Below are 13007 nucleotides of genomic sequence, written 5' to 3' on the forward strand. Positions count from 1 at the left end.
GGGGGTGGGGAGGGGCCTTGAGTAGCCAACACAGGGAATCCGTCCGCACCTCTCCCGGGCTGAGGGCACCGGTCCTGACTGACTGTGGAGGGTCCTCCCCAGCCAGGGGCGTGTCTGCACCAGAGCCTCACAGGCTCACGGCCTCAGGACAGCTGTGCTGTCGGTAGGAGGGGTGTGGGCTTCGGGGGCGGTGGGGCTCTTGGCCCGGGTGGATGAGCCCTGAGAAGAGGGGACTTTTTCAGGATAACTCTGAGCAAGGGCAGGAGACAGGCTGCAGAGGCACCAATGGGGAGCAGAGAGGAGGCCTCGGCAGAGCCCCGCAGCACTGTGTGGGCAGTGGGGCTGAGGACGCTGCAGGCTGGTAGGGTGACGGGTGTGGGTGGGCGTGGGACTCTGGAGCCCGGGACAGGGGTCCGCGTGAAGCCTGTGGATGAGTCAAGCTCCCCGAGGCACCGCAGGGGAGGGTCCACGGAGCGGATCACGGGCAGCATGCTTTCTGAGGTTGCCTGGCCGCTGGCCTTTCAGGTTGCTTGGACTGTTTTCGTTCTATTTGTCAGCCTGTTCTCTTTGTTTTTCCTTTTCAGAAAGCAGGGTCATCCAAGCAGACAATTCATTTTGTCTTTGCCCATGTCAAGGTTTTGTATGAAAGTTATTGCAAAAGTTATAAACATGATAGACCCAGGTGATAAGCTCACCCCCAGTTCCCAGATTCCTTCTCTGACCCCAGCCACTCCTTGGCAGGGCCTGCCTTTGTTTTCCACCCAGGCCACTCCGCCTGGAACCCTGACCCCACATAACCTCCCAGACCCCGGCCTCTCTCCCTGGCAGCCTTCTCGCATGGAGGCTTCCCGAAGGCGACCCGACAAAAGCCAAATCAGAGCCACTTCTGCTGGCTTGAGAGGGCGGGCTCTGTACCCCCTGTGGCCCTTGGGGATGTCCCCGAGAACACTCTGGCCCACCTGCTCTGTTCCCACCCTCCTGCTGCTGGCACGGCCTCGCCTGGTCTCCGAGAGGGTCAGCGTCCTGCTTGTTTTGCCCCGGCCTGGACTCCTGGCCCATGAGATGACCAACAATAATAGCCACTGGATTAACATAGCAGGCATTGTCTTCCTCTGACCAGCGGGTGGGTATTAGGTGTTCATCCATCATTCTAAAAATAGTCAGTAAACAGGTGCACCCCCCCCCCCCCCACGCTGCTGGCATGGGGCTGGAGCCGGGGGCTGGGGGCGGGGGAGGGGGGGTTTAGCACGACCAAGTTCCAGGCTCGGATGTGGGGAGCTGTCTGGGAAATCTGCCAGGAGAGGGTGTGGAGCGTCTGTGGCTCCTCAAAGTCCACCAGCCCAAGGGTCAGCCCGGGCCCAGACCCCTCAGTGCATCCCCAGCACTGATGACCTAAGCCCTAGGGTCAGGCGCCCTCCTGGGGTGCGTACCAGAGTCTGAGGCGACGCCCAAACGGCAAGCCTCTGGCCCTCCTGGAGCCCAGTCTGGGGCCTGGTTTCCACATGTCCCTGCAAGGGATGTGGGGTCAGTGAGACAGCTTCCCAGAGCCCCACTCCTGCTTGGAGCCCCTCTGGTCTGTGGGCACCCCCCCCTTTCTGGGGCTCCCATCTCCTGGGTGTGGTACTGTGTGCCCGGGCTCTGCGTGCTCCTGAGCTGGCACATGAGCGTCTTGGAGCTCGCTGGCTGCTGGGAGCTGCCATGGCCCGTCCATGAGGCCGTGTGCGGTGGGCAGGGGGAGCAGGCAGGGGAGGGGCGCGGGTCTGTTCTATTTTTACCGGCCAGTGGCTGCGGGCCGCAGCTTTCATAGCCTGCCCTCTGCTCTGCCCCACAGCCTGCAGTCAGCCACGAGCCGAGGCCAGCCTCACCCCCGGAGACCAAGGAAGGTGAGTGTCCCCCGCCTGGGCCGCAGTGCTAGGGCTTCAGACTTGGAGTAGGCCGGGGCCTGGACGTCGAGGAGGATGGCTCCCGCCTGTGCAGCTGGGCTATCTGTGGACGGCCCGAGATGGCTCTGCAGGGACAGCCTCCAGCCTGTCTAGGTTGGGAGCCATGAGCTGGACTTTCTGGGCCCCCAGGAGCCCCAAGGAGAGCCTTCAGGACTAGTTTCCACGCGGCCGCACCGTCTGTGGCCCCAGGAGGGAGCAGAGTGCTCCAGGGCCAGAGGCGCAGATGGAGAGCTTGGGGCGAGGGCAGAGGCAGCACCGGGGTGGGAGACGGAGCAGAAGCTGTGGTGAGGGGGCAGGACCCAGGCGCTGGAAAGCCGCACCCCCTCCCCTCCCCCACCGCGGACCAGGGAGACCTTCCACCTCTTTGTTCTTGGTCTTTGTGCTGTCTGCATGGTGGACGCAGCAGGAGCAGGCAGAGTGCCAGCCTTCCTCGGGGCTCCAGGGCAGACAGCGAAGGTGGCGGGGTCGGGGCTGGGCCTCCGGGGGGGGTGTTGGGGGGCGCATGGGGACTGGAACCTGGGTGGGCTCTCTAACGGGTGCGGGGCGTGAAGCCCGCTGGCTGGGAGCCTACCCCTGGCCCCGAGGGCAGATTTTCCTGCTCAGCGCTGGGGGCTGCACAAGCCTTGCTGGGGGTCTGGAGGCCTGCGGTGCCCTTGAGCTGGGGTCCAAGGGTGGGGGGGCCGGGTGGTGGTGGGGTCGGGGAGGCAAACATGAGCCCGAGGGGAGTGATCTGTCCTTTCCCCACGCACACAGCCACACACATGCAACTCACACGCCTCACGCCCACAGACATGCGGCCTCAGCCTCGGCTCCTGCTGTCCTTATCTCCCCGCGCCGTGGGGGCCGGGCATGTGCCTCCCACCGCGGAGCTGCCTCCTCCGCAGTCCTTATCGCTGGTCCCCCTTGTTTTCCAGGGGACCTGTCAATGGGTCCCGGTCGCGGGTGTAGAGCAGCGCAGAGCTCCCTTGGCCTGGCATTTGTCAGTAGGCAGGCGGGGGGTAGGCTGCAGCTTGGCAGGGGTCCGGCACTGGCTGGGCAGGCAGTGGGTCCCCTGGGAGGTGTGGGCACAGCCCGAGGGCAGTGCGTCCACCTCAGGGGGCTCTGTGCCCCCAGGGCCGCTCGACAGGGCTGTGACGGACGGAGCGGGTGCTCTCCCCAGGACCTCCTCAGAGGCCCCAGAATAAACAGCTGGCGATAAAATCTAACTTCAGCCAAGCATCTCGGGAATGTGAGGATTGTTCCGCTCCCCTCTGTGCCCCAAGGTGACAGCTGAGGCTTCGGGTCACATTCCTGCAACCCAGCGGCAGGGGGGCCCACAGACTTTCTGATGGGGGAGCTGGCGCGGGGGCTGCCCTCACTTGGGCGTCATGGGCACGGGGAGCAGGGAGGACTGAGGCAGAGGTGGAGACGGCTCTGGAGGAGGTGCCGTGGCTGCTGCACGCCCCCACCCACTCCAGCACCTGGACCGAATCCAAACTCCCGACCCTGTGCGCAGCCCCCCTCCCCCCACGCTCCCCCCTCCAACTCTGCTCAGGACTCCTGACCTGCTCTGCGCACCTGCCCCCACCCGTTGTCCCTGAATCTTTTGCCCAGTGTCCACCCCCTGCACTGAATGCTGTCTGTTCAGGCTGGCCCCGAGTGTGGTCAGCCCTTAGGAACATGCCCCTTCTATGGCTCAAGGACCCCTTCCTTGATCTGGGCCCCAGACTGTCAGGCTAAAAGAGGTCCCAGGATCACTGGTCAGGGGGCTTCAAACTGTGCTCCATAGGCAGAGGACCCCACCGAGGAGAATGGGGATCCTGGGCTAACCGCCGCCCTCCAACCAGGGCTGGCTGGTCTGGTGATTTAGCTTGAACAATGGGTTCAAGAACTAAACTTTAAGTGGAAAATAACTTCTTTGATCCCTGATTTTGCAGAGGAAAACGGCCCTGCAGAGGCTCGGGGTGAAACCAGAGTTGGACACAGGGCTTGCCCTTCCTCCTGACCAGAGCCCCTCTCCCTGTAGTGCACCCCACAGCCCTGCCCTGGGTGCATCGCTGTCCAAGTGAATGGCGCCCCCTGGAGGTGTGCCAGGCAGCAGCTTCTGGTTCTCTGTGGTTGCTCTCGCAGACCCTCCCTCTCTGAGCCATCCATGACAACCTGCTGCCCGCAGCGCGGTCTGTCTCACCCTGTCATCCAAGGCCCCCAAGTGAACGCCCTCCAAACACCTCTTCTGTGGATGCCATTCCGGTCCCCACAAGCCTCAGCTAGCCTTTCTGGAAAGGAGCAGATAGGGAATGCTTTAGGCTTTGGCGCACTGCGATTCATGGGGTCGCAAAGAGACACGACTGAGCGACCGGACTGAGCTGAGCTTGCGCGTTACACACAGGTCTGTCACAGATTCTTTGTTTCACAATGTTTCGAGCAAAAACAGGCCGTTCCTGACCTGCGGGCTGCAGTTTGCAGATCCTGGCCCTACACACCGGCCCAGCAGAACCGCTTTTGGTTCCTCTGTTACTTATTTGCCTTCATGAGATTTCTGTCCCCCTTGTATGAAGGAGGAAATGGGTAGACAAAAAGAGTGAACGGACAAGTGTGTGCCGCCTCCTGACTCACTGGGGGGCCGTATGTCTTTTCCTGCTGTGGACCCTCTCTCCCAGGCTGGGCGGCTGATGCAGCCCCAGGCCCAGCCAGTGCGGGTGGGGCAGGGCTGGTGTGTCTCACTCATCAGCGGTTCCTTCTGCCCCAGGTGCCAACCGCCCGTCACCATGCCGGAAGTGTAAGTAGTCCCCTGCCCCTTCCCGGGGTCCAAGAAGGTGTGTCCGTTTGCCGCAGACTTCAGATCACCTGTTCAGTGCCTGAAGCAGCTCCCCGCGAGGCCAGACCCTAAAACAGGGACAGTGCTGCACGCTGGGGTCCCCAGGGCCCCACAGGTGCTCCCAGGGTTTAAGCAGAACTCCTCCCCGATGGCCTGCCCCTCAGAGTCTGTCTGTGCTGGTGAAATGGGTGGACCACAAGCTGTGACAGTATCACCAAGTAGGTGAACAAAGCTTGGGGAGGTTCTGGCCGAGCTTCCGTCCGAGCACCCAGGACAGAAGCTTTCACAGCCCGGGCCCCCTTGAGGACCCCATCCTCCCCACCATAAGATGACTGGTGTTTCCCAGCGAGGGGCTCCAGCAGCCCACGGAGCCTGTGGCTTTTCCTCCTTGGAGTGGCCCCTCTGTGTGTTGTCTGCATTCTCTCTGGGCCCCGTCCCCGTGGCCCTGTCCCAGCCTGTCTGCGTGGCCCTGCCCCCCGTCCCCGTGGCCCTGTCCCAGCCTGTCTGTGTGGCCCTGCCCCCCGTCTCCATGGCCCTGTCCCAGCCTGTCTGCGTGGTCCTGCCCCCCATCCCCGTGGCCCTGCCCCCCATCCCCGTGGCCCTGCCCCCCGTCCCCGTGGCCCTGTCCCAGCGTGTCTGCGTGGCCCTGCCCCCGTCCCCGTGGCCCTGTCCCAGCCTGTCCCTATGGCCCCGCACCCCATCCCTATGGCCCCGTCCCCCGTCCCTGTTGTTCTCCCCACCGGAAGCTGAGCACTGTCCACACTTACTCTGTTTTCTTCCCCCCTCTGCCCCGGCCTTCCTGTGATGGACGCCCGCAGCGAGGTGAGTGAGACCCTGGGTATCTTCGCCCTGGTTGAGTCTTCAGTTGGGTGCTGGGGTGCTGGGTGGACATTTGGGGAGAGGAGAGGGCTTGGGTCAAGGCCTGGGGAAGGGGTGTCCAGTGGCTGAGCAAACTCCCTGGATGTGGGGCTCCTCAAGGTCTGGGCAGGGCGGGGGGGGGGGGCGCGGCGGTGGGCCCTGTGCATGACGCCCCTCCCTGAAGGTGGTCCTGAGGTTGGGACCAGTGTGACGGCACCCACGCTGACCACCCAGCAGTTCTGCCTCTCTGGGTCTGAGAGTGCTCCAGCCCTGGCGGGCCATCCTGTCCCTGCAAAGCAGGTCCTGGGCAAAGCCACACTTGCAGGGTGGGAGGAGATCCTCCTCGGACGCCCCACCGACACCGCCCCCCACCCAACCCCCCACAATGGGATGTTGAGGGATGAGCCAGGGTCCTTGCCCCACCTCTCAGGTGTTTGCCCCGCCTCCGCGGTGGTCCTGGTCTGTTCAGGTTGCTAAGGACACAGGCTCTGTTCAGCCAAGGTGGGCACTGCAGTGGGCAGCTGTGGACCCAGGGCTGGCCGACAGAAATCAGCAACAATGGACAGACGCTGGGCAGAGGTTCTCAGTGAGAATTGGAAAGCCTGGCTTTCAGCAGCTGTGGGAATCTCTGAGTGTCTCTGAGGCTTGTATGGGTGTGAGTCTGTGGGGAGTGCAAGGTGGCCCCAAGCCCCCCACGTGGTGGGGAGACAGCACTGCTTAGGCTGGCGATGACCTTAGCCACATTCCACCCCTGGCAACCACACTGACTGGACCCCAGTCAGACCCCAGGCTTTCCCAGAGGAGGAGACAGACCACACTGAACGGTGGATTAGAAGCTTGCTCCAGGCTCCAAAGCCCATTCATTTGCTCCCCTGGGGACTGCTCACGGCCCATCACTTCCACTTCACACACAGGAATAGCAAACCAAGCTGTGGTCTGGGGTCAGCCCAGTAGCTGCTGGCTGGGGTGGGGTTCATGACCACCTGTGTCCAGAGGGGGCAGGAGACCTGGGACTCAGGGGTGAAGTGGCCCCTTTGCTTCCCTGGAGAATGCACCTACAGGGCTGAGACCTGTTAGGAAGTGTCTAGTCAGCAAGAGACGGCAAAGATTTTTAATAAGGGGAGAAAATATTGTTTTCTGAGAGCGATTATGTGGATAGTGTTGACGTCAGCCAAGTTTGACGACTGAAGCGGTAAGCTTCTTCACTGAGGAACTCACAGCTTGTTTCTTTGAAGTGAGGTGGAGTTGCCCCCAGAGATGCGGGCTGCCCTTGCTCCCCGGGGCCTGTGGTTGTCCAAACCTCACTCTGTCTACAGTCCCTCTGCCGGCCTGGGGCGGGGGTGTCTCAGTCCCCTGATTCATGGATGAGGGAGGGGTGCGCAGACCCCAGGGCCCGCACGGCGTATTGCAGGATCCAGCGCATTGATCAGGGAGCCGAGTCTCTGAATCTGAGGGGTTAAATCACAGATGGGCACTTAAGGGACCCTGAGGCAGGGGTTCTGGGTGCTGAGGGTGATCGGGCAGTGCTGGACCAGATTTCTGGTTCTAACCCTCTGCCTCAGCTGTCTCTCCTCCTCCTCCTTCTCAGAGAAAACCCAAGATCACTGCCTCCCGCAAACTCCTGCTGAAGGTGAGCGGTTTCCCGGCCCTGGGGGAGACAGCTGGGGAGGTAGAGGGGTGCAGGGCTCCTTTGAGACTGGGGTAGCAGGGGAAGGGGAGATGGTGGAGGAATGGAGGCTCAGCGGAGGGGGTCGGCTGAGCCCAGAGCCTGAGTTCGGGGCCTGGGGGGAGGCCGGACCCCTCGTGGGGACAAAGGGTTGCCTCTGTTTTGCTAAGTGTTTCTCTCTCAGGCGCTCTGGGTCCCACAAGGATGGGAAATGATAAGAGGAAGGCGGAAGGGCAGTCAGGCCCGGGGGAGGGGGGGGGGCCAAGCGCCCACGTGGTCAGATGGGTCCCAGGGTCTGGTCTCACGTGGCGCACACATGCCTGGCAGGTACGGCCGCCTTGTGCACACGTGTCTCCTCAGGGGCGGGGCCAGGGCCGGCCCAGCTCGGGCCCGCCTTCCCGTGCGGGGGGCCTGGATGCTCATCCGGCTCGGCCCCGCCTTGCGCAGAGCCTGATGCTGGCCAGAGCCAAGGAGTGCTGGGAGCAGGAGCTCGAGGAGCGCGAGGCTGAGAAGAAGCGCTACCTGGCGGAGCGCGTCCCCGCGCTGCAGACCCGCGGGCTGTCGCTCAGCGCCCTGCAGGTGGGGGCGAGCGGGCGACGGCATGGGGGTGGGGGGTGGGAGTGTGACGGCGTGGGGGTGGAGGTGAGCAGGTGACATCGTGCGGGTGACGGCGTGAGGGTGGGGGGTGGGGGTGGGGGTGGGGGTGGGGGTGGGCAGGGTGGGCACGGGGGTGGTGGGGGGTGGGGACGGGGGGTGGTGGGCAGGGTGGGCACGGGGGTGGTGGGGGGTGGGCACGGGGAGAGAGGGGCCCCGACAGGTGACGGGGAGGGGGGCGCAGGCCAGCCTAAGGAGCCCAGCAGGCAGGTGGGCAGCACGGTGGGGAGGCCCCTTCTCCAGCCTTGCCTGGCTTCCCCTGCAGACGGCTTTAAAGTTTTCCTAACATTGATAAGAGGGTAGATATCAGTGACTGCAGAGCAAAGGGGCTGGAAGGAAACAGATCTCCTTTGACTAGGCCATGGCTATGGACTGATAAACCACTGTCAGGTGAGATATCCGAGTGTGAATGTGAGTGGTCGACACCTCACCCACCGCACATCACAGCTTGCCTGGCGCAGTTTAACACGTGCAGGGCACTCACACAGCCCACAGGTGGGTGAAATCGGCCAACAGGAAGCCTATATAATGATGGAGAGTTGAACATATCCTGTTATTCACTGAAGATGAGAAGTGGTTGTCTGGTACGAATGGCTCTGAGTGTGTTGATGGTTCCCTGCGTGAGCATGGGGCTGCCCTGCCTGGCACCGCATGTCATCCTGAGGAAGGTGAAAATCCAGACTTCCAAGGATGGTTTCTGCTGAATGTGCATCAGTGCCTCACCACCACCGTCATAAGTTGAACCATCCTTAGACCAGGGACCATCGGTAAACCAAGGCTTCCAGGTGGTGCAGTGGTGGAGAATCCGCCTGCTGATGAAGGAGACTCAAGAGATGTGGGTTCGATCCCTGGGTCAGGAAGATCCCCTGGAGAAGGAAGTGGCAACCCACTCCAGCATCCTTGCCTGGGAAATCCCATGGACAGAGGAGTCTGGCAGGCTACGGTCCACGGGGTCAGAAGCAGACATGACTTAGCGAGTGAACAGCAATCTGTGAATCAGGGTGTCATCCATGGTTCCCTCCAGTTGGTGGCAGTATTCTTACTTTATTTTTTCTCATTAAATATTCTTACTTTATTATTTTTGGTTAATACAGTTTTCAAAATTTTACAACTAACATATTCTTTTTATCATAAGAAAACTTTCTGGCGATAACAAGTACATTCAGAAAGGAAAACAAAGGGCTTCCATTCAGAGTGCGGGGTCCAACAGCCCCTTCAGGTCTCCTTGAGGGTGGGAGGTGGCCAAGGGCCCCAGGCTGAGGGGCAGGAAAAGGTTCGAAGGCTGAGTTCTCCTAGTCTCCCCTCCCGACTCCCTGCTTCCCCAGGACCTGTGCCGTGACCTGCATGCCAAAGTGGAGGTGGTGGACGAGGAGCGCTACGACATCGAGGCCAAGTGCCTGCACAACACCAGGGAGGTGAGCGGCGGGGAGGGCGGGGCCGCTGGGAGGGCGGGGCCGCTGGGAGGGCGGGGCCGCTGGGAGGGCGGGGCCGCTGGGAGGGAGGTGAGCGGCGGGGAGGGAGGGGCCGCTGGGGAGGGAGGGGGCCTCTGACGGGCAGGTGTGGGCCGGGTCCACCTCCCACTGCAGACTCTGGAGATGGCGCTTGGCCCAGCCCTGGAGGTGGCGGGGGAGGACGGTCTCACTGATGACAGGCACGACTTCCTCCAGCCCACCAGGCGGGCTCCGCGGTGGGAGAGCAGCCCCCGTTTGCTCACCCACACGCATCCTCACAGCCTGGCGATGACAGCTCCCCGGGGCACGCCTTCCTGTGCACTGCGCCTGCGATCACCCTGCGCGCCTGTGCACCAAGCGGTGCTTTTATCCGCACCTGACAGATGAGGGCCCTGAGGTTCAGCGAGGCTGGGAACCTCGGCCCGGGTCACGCAGCAGCAGGCCTGGGACAGCCTGTCCCTGCCCCCGACTCTGGCTCTCAGGGCTCCTTCAGCGTGGGGCGTGGGGGCGTCAGCTCCAGGGGGGTGGGTGGGATGCAGAGGCAGGGCTCCTGCGCCTGGGGTGGGCAGCCTGTGGGAACCTGTCCACGCAGAGGGCCATGGGGAGGGACCGGAGGAGGACCGCTAGTCTGCGGGTCATGGATCTCCCCAGAATTCCCTCCCGAGGCTGCACTCTGGAAACACCCTGGGGCGTGGCCCTGCCCTCAGTGGCCTGCTCTGAAGGCTCACCGGGAGGGACTTGTTAGAAGCGGGAATAGGAGGACGTGCCCCTCCCCCTGCCCCACACTCCAAATGGGGCTTCCAAACGACACATCCGTCTGTTCCCCGTCCGAGATCCACCCACCCCTGTGCCAGCAACATCGGATGGAACACAGGTGTCTGTCCACGAGGTGGTGGTGGTCACGGGCGTCCCTGGGGCCAGGCCGGAGCCCTGAGCCACCTGCTCCCTGCAGATCAAAGACCTGAAGCTCAAGGTGCTGGACCTGCGCGGGAAGTTCAAGCGCCCCCCGCTGCGGCGCGTGCGCGTCTCCGCGGACGCCATGCTGCGCGCCCTGCTGGGCTCCAAGCACAAGGTGTCCATGGACCTGCGCGCCAACCTCAAGTCCGTGAAGAAGGAGGACACAGAGAAGGTAAGCCCCGCCCGCACCAACGCCGCCGGCCCTGCAGCCCCTGGGGGGGCCCCGCCCGCTGGCAGAACATTCCAGAACCCCTGGGAGACTGGGGACGGGTTGCGCCCGGCGGGCTGGCGCTCAGTCTCCGTGTGTGGCCCTCGCAGGAACGGCCCGTGGAGGTGGGCGACTGGAGGAAGAACGTGGAGGCCATGTCTGGCATGGAGGGCCGCAAGAAGATGTTCGATGCCGCCAAGTCCCCGACCACCCAGTAGAGGTACGGAGGGCCAGCCCCCTGCTCCCGGCCCCGCCCCCAGGGCCAGCCCCCTGCTCCTGGCCCCGCCCCAGGGCCAGCCCCCTGCTCCTGGCCCCGCCCCAGGGCCAGCCCCCTGCTCCTGGCCCCGCCCCCAGGGCCAGCCCCCTGCTCCCGGCCCCGCCCCCAGGGCCAGCCCCCTGCTCCTGGCCCCGCCCCCAGGGCCAGCCCCCTGCTCCTGGCCCCTCCCCCAGGGCCAGCCCCCTGCTCCTGGCCCCGCCCCAGGGCCAGCCCCCTGCTCCTGGCCCCGCCCCCAGGGCAGCAGGGACTCCAGGGTGGTGCCCCCGGGCTGGGCCTTGTGGTCTGAGGAGAGCGCCCTGAGCTGGGCTCGGTTTGGTCCCAGGTGGTCTGGACACGTCACGCCTGCTTCGGGCCCTTGCCCCTCCCCTGCACGGGTCTGTGTCAGCTCCGTGGTTGCCCAGGTGTGCGCCCAGCACCACCTTGGGTGCAGGTGACCTGGCCCCTCTCAGGCCCTCTGGGCCCCAGACTCTGGGGCGGGCAGCCCCTGGATGACTCCGATGTAAGAGCTTAGGACCTGGGCGTCAGTGGTCCCCAGGACCCTCTGGCTCTGACTTTCCAAAAGTACAAGCACTTTTAACTGCCTCCTGCAAAGTGCCCCGCAGTGATCCAAGAGAGACAGGGCCGCCCACTCTCCCAGGAAGATGCTGGAGAAGGCACAGAGCCAGGCCAGGTGGCACCCTGCGTGGGCGAGCCGGGGGACACGTGACAGGCAGGGTCTGTCCACAGCCCCATCGTCTGGAGAAGCCCCCTGGAGGGGTGAAGTCCTCGAGGGTGCAGTGGGGTTGCAGACGCTGGGAGAGCAAGTCAGGGGCTGAAGGTGCAGTTGAGCTCGGCGCTGAGGATGACTCGCCAGACGTGGAGGGGACGCCCGGCCCGGCGGGGCGGGGACCCCGTGGGGCAGGGGGTGTGGGAGGGCTCCGGCCCGGCTGACAGCTGAGGCCCAGCTTGGCGCTGAAGGCCCTGCTCCTCTATCTCTGCAGGCTGCTGGCCCCGCTGCGCTCCGGGCTCCCCGCCCTCCCCGCCCTCCAGCCCTGCTCGCCGCCGTCCCGCCCCGCGCCGCGGCTCCCTGCCTGCTGAGCGACCCTGGCAGGGTTGGGGTGAAGACCTCGCCTGGCGGGTGGGTGCCTGCGGGTCTCGGGCCCCCTGTGCCTGTTGCCCCCAGGCGTCACGCCCCCCCCCCCCCCGCCCCCCCGCACTCCACCCCGCATTAAAGCCAGTGTCCTGATCCCCCGCGGCTCTGGCTGTGAGTACCCACGGGAGGGGAGGCGGGGAGGCCGAGCGGGCTTCGGGCAGACACACAGGGCAGACACACACAGAGGCACGCTAAGGGGATTTCACACAGCGCCGCCTCACCCCGAGGGCTCAGCTCAGTGCAGCCTGACCTCCGGCCGTCAGTACGGAACTCAGGGGCTCCCCACTTCAGCCCCCGGCCCTGCCGCTCCGCGGGGCCATTCCCCAGGCCCCCTGTACGGGTACCCTGGTGTCCCTGACCCTCGGGCGGAGCCTCTGGCCCAGCCAAGGGGATGCCCGGTAGTTGCAGGCCCGGCCACCAGGGGGGGCCCCTTACCCTGCCCTGGACTCTCTGTCCCACCCCCGGCCCGCGTGCCATCTGCCGGCGGAATCCCCGCCCGATTTCCCTTCACACTTCTGACAGGCAGTGTGCCCCGGGACTGATTCTTCCTAAGGTGGGGCAGTCAGGGCTCTGTCCTCTAGGTGAGGTCCTTTCTCCACCCCTCAGGCAGCTGGACCAAGTCCAGTGCGGGCTGGAAGTCTGCTGCGATGGAGTAGGGGTCTGGAGGCACCCCCTGCACACGGGGGATAGTGGCCCATGGGGCGGGGACCAGCGTCTGGGCTCGGAGGGTCCGGCTTTTCCGGGTGGTGTCATGTGAGTCCTGAGCTATATCCTTCGGGGAGTGGCTGCTCCCTGCCCTGGCCCTGGGCTTCGTGGCCGCCCAGCACCGGTCCCAGGAGAGGCTGGGTTGTCTGCCTGTGAGTCCCTGCTCTGCCCTCTGCTCCCAGTGTGCTGCCTGCCATAAATGCCCGAAGCTGGGAGCAAAGTGCAGCGCCCGGGGCCCTGGGGCAGGGCCTGGCTCCTGTCTACCTGCCCGCGCCCGAGGGACAGCAGCCTGGAGGAGCTGGGGAGAATCCTGCTTCCGTCCTGGCTGCAAAGAGCTGGGTGGGCAGAGAGGCAGACGT

The 13007-nt window shown here is 64.4% G+C and overlaps 1 protein-coding gene across 1 annotated transcript; it reads left to right on the top strand.

Moving 5' to 3' along the window:
* The first annotated feature begins 285 nt into the window (after window positions 1-285).
* TNNI1 (troponin I1, slow skeletal type) lies at window positions 286-12039 on the top strand. The gene is made up of 10 exons (XM_060395966.1): window positions 286-525; window positions 1832-1883; window positions 4583-4701; window positions 5195-5427; window positions 7156-7228; window positions 7712-7843; window positions 9244-9333; window positions 10322-10498; window positions 10645-10754; window positions 11792-12039. Exons 1-9 carry the CDS (start codon window positions 286-288, stop codon window positions 10750-10752), a joined length of 1224 nt encoding a protein of 407 aa, XP_060251949.1. The 3' UTR covers window positions 10753-10754; window positions 11792-12039.
* The last annotated feature ends 968 nt before the right edge of the window (window positions 12040-13007 follow it).

Source organism: Ovis aries, chromosome 12, assembly GCF_016772045.2.
Source record: "Ovis aries strain OAR_USU_Benz2616 breed Rambouillet chromosome 12, ARS-UI_Ramb_v3.0, whole genome shotgun sequence".
Taxonomy (NCBI): domain Eukaryota; kingdom Metazoa; phylum Chordata; class Mammalia; order Artiodactyla; family Bovidae; genus Ovis; species Ovis aries.

Coding starts and splice junctions, on each gene's coding strand:
- TNNI1 (XM_060395966.1), top strand. CDS start 286: ATGGGGAGCAGAGAGGAGGCCTCGGCAGAGCCCCGCAGCACTGTGTGG. Junction 526..1,831: donor CCTGGCCGCTGGCCTTTCAG/GTTGCTTGGACT, acceptor TCTGCCCCACAG/CCTGCAGTCAGCCACGAGCC. Junction 1,884..4,582: donor ACCCCCGGAGACCAAGGAAG/GTGAGTGTCCCC, acceptor CCTCTCTCCCAG/GCTGGGCGGCTGATGCAGCC.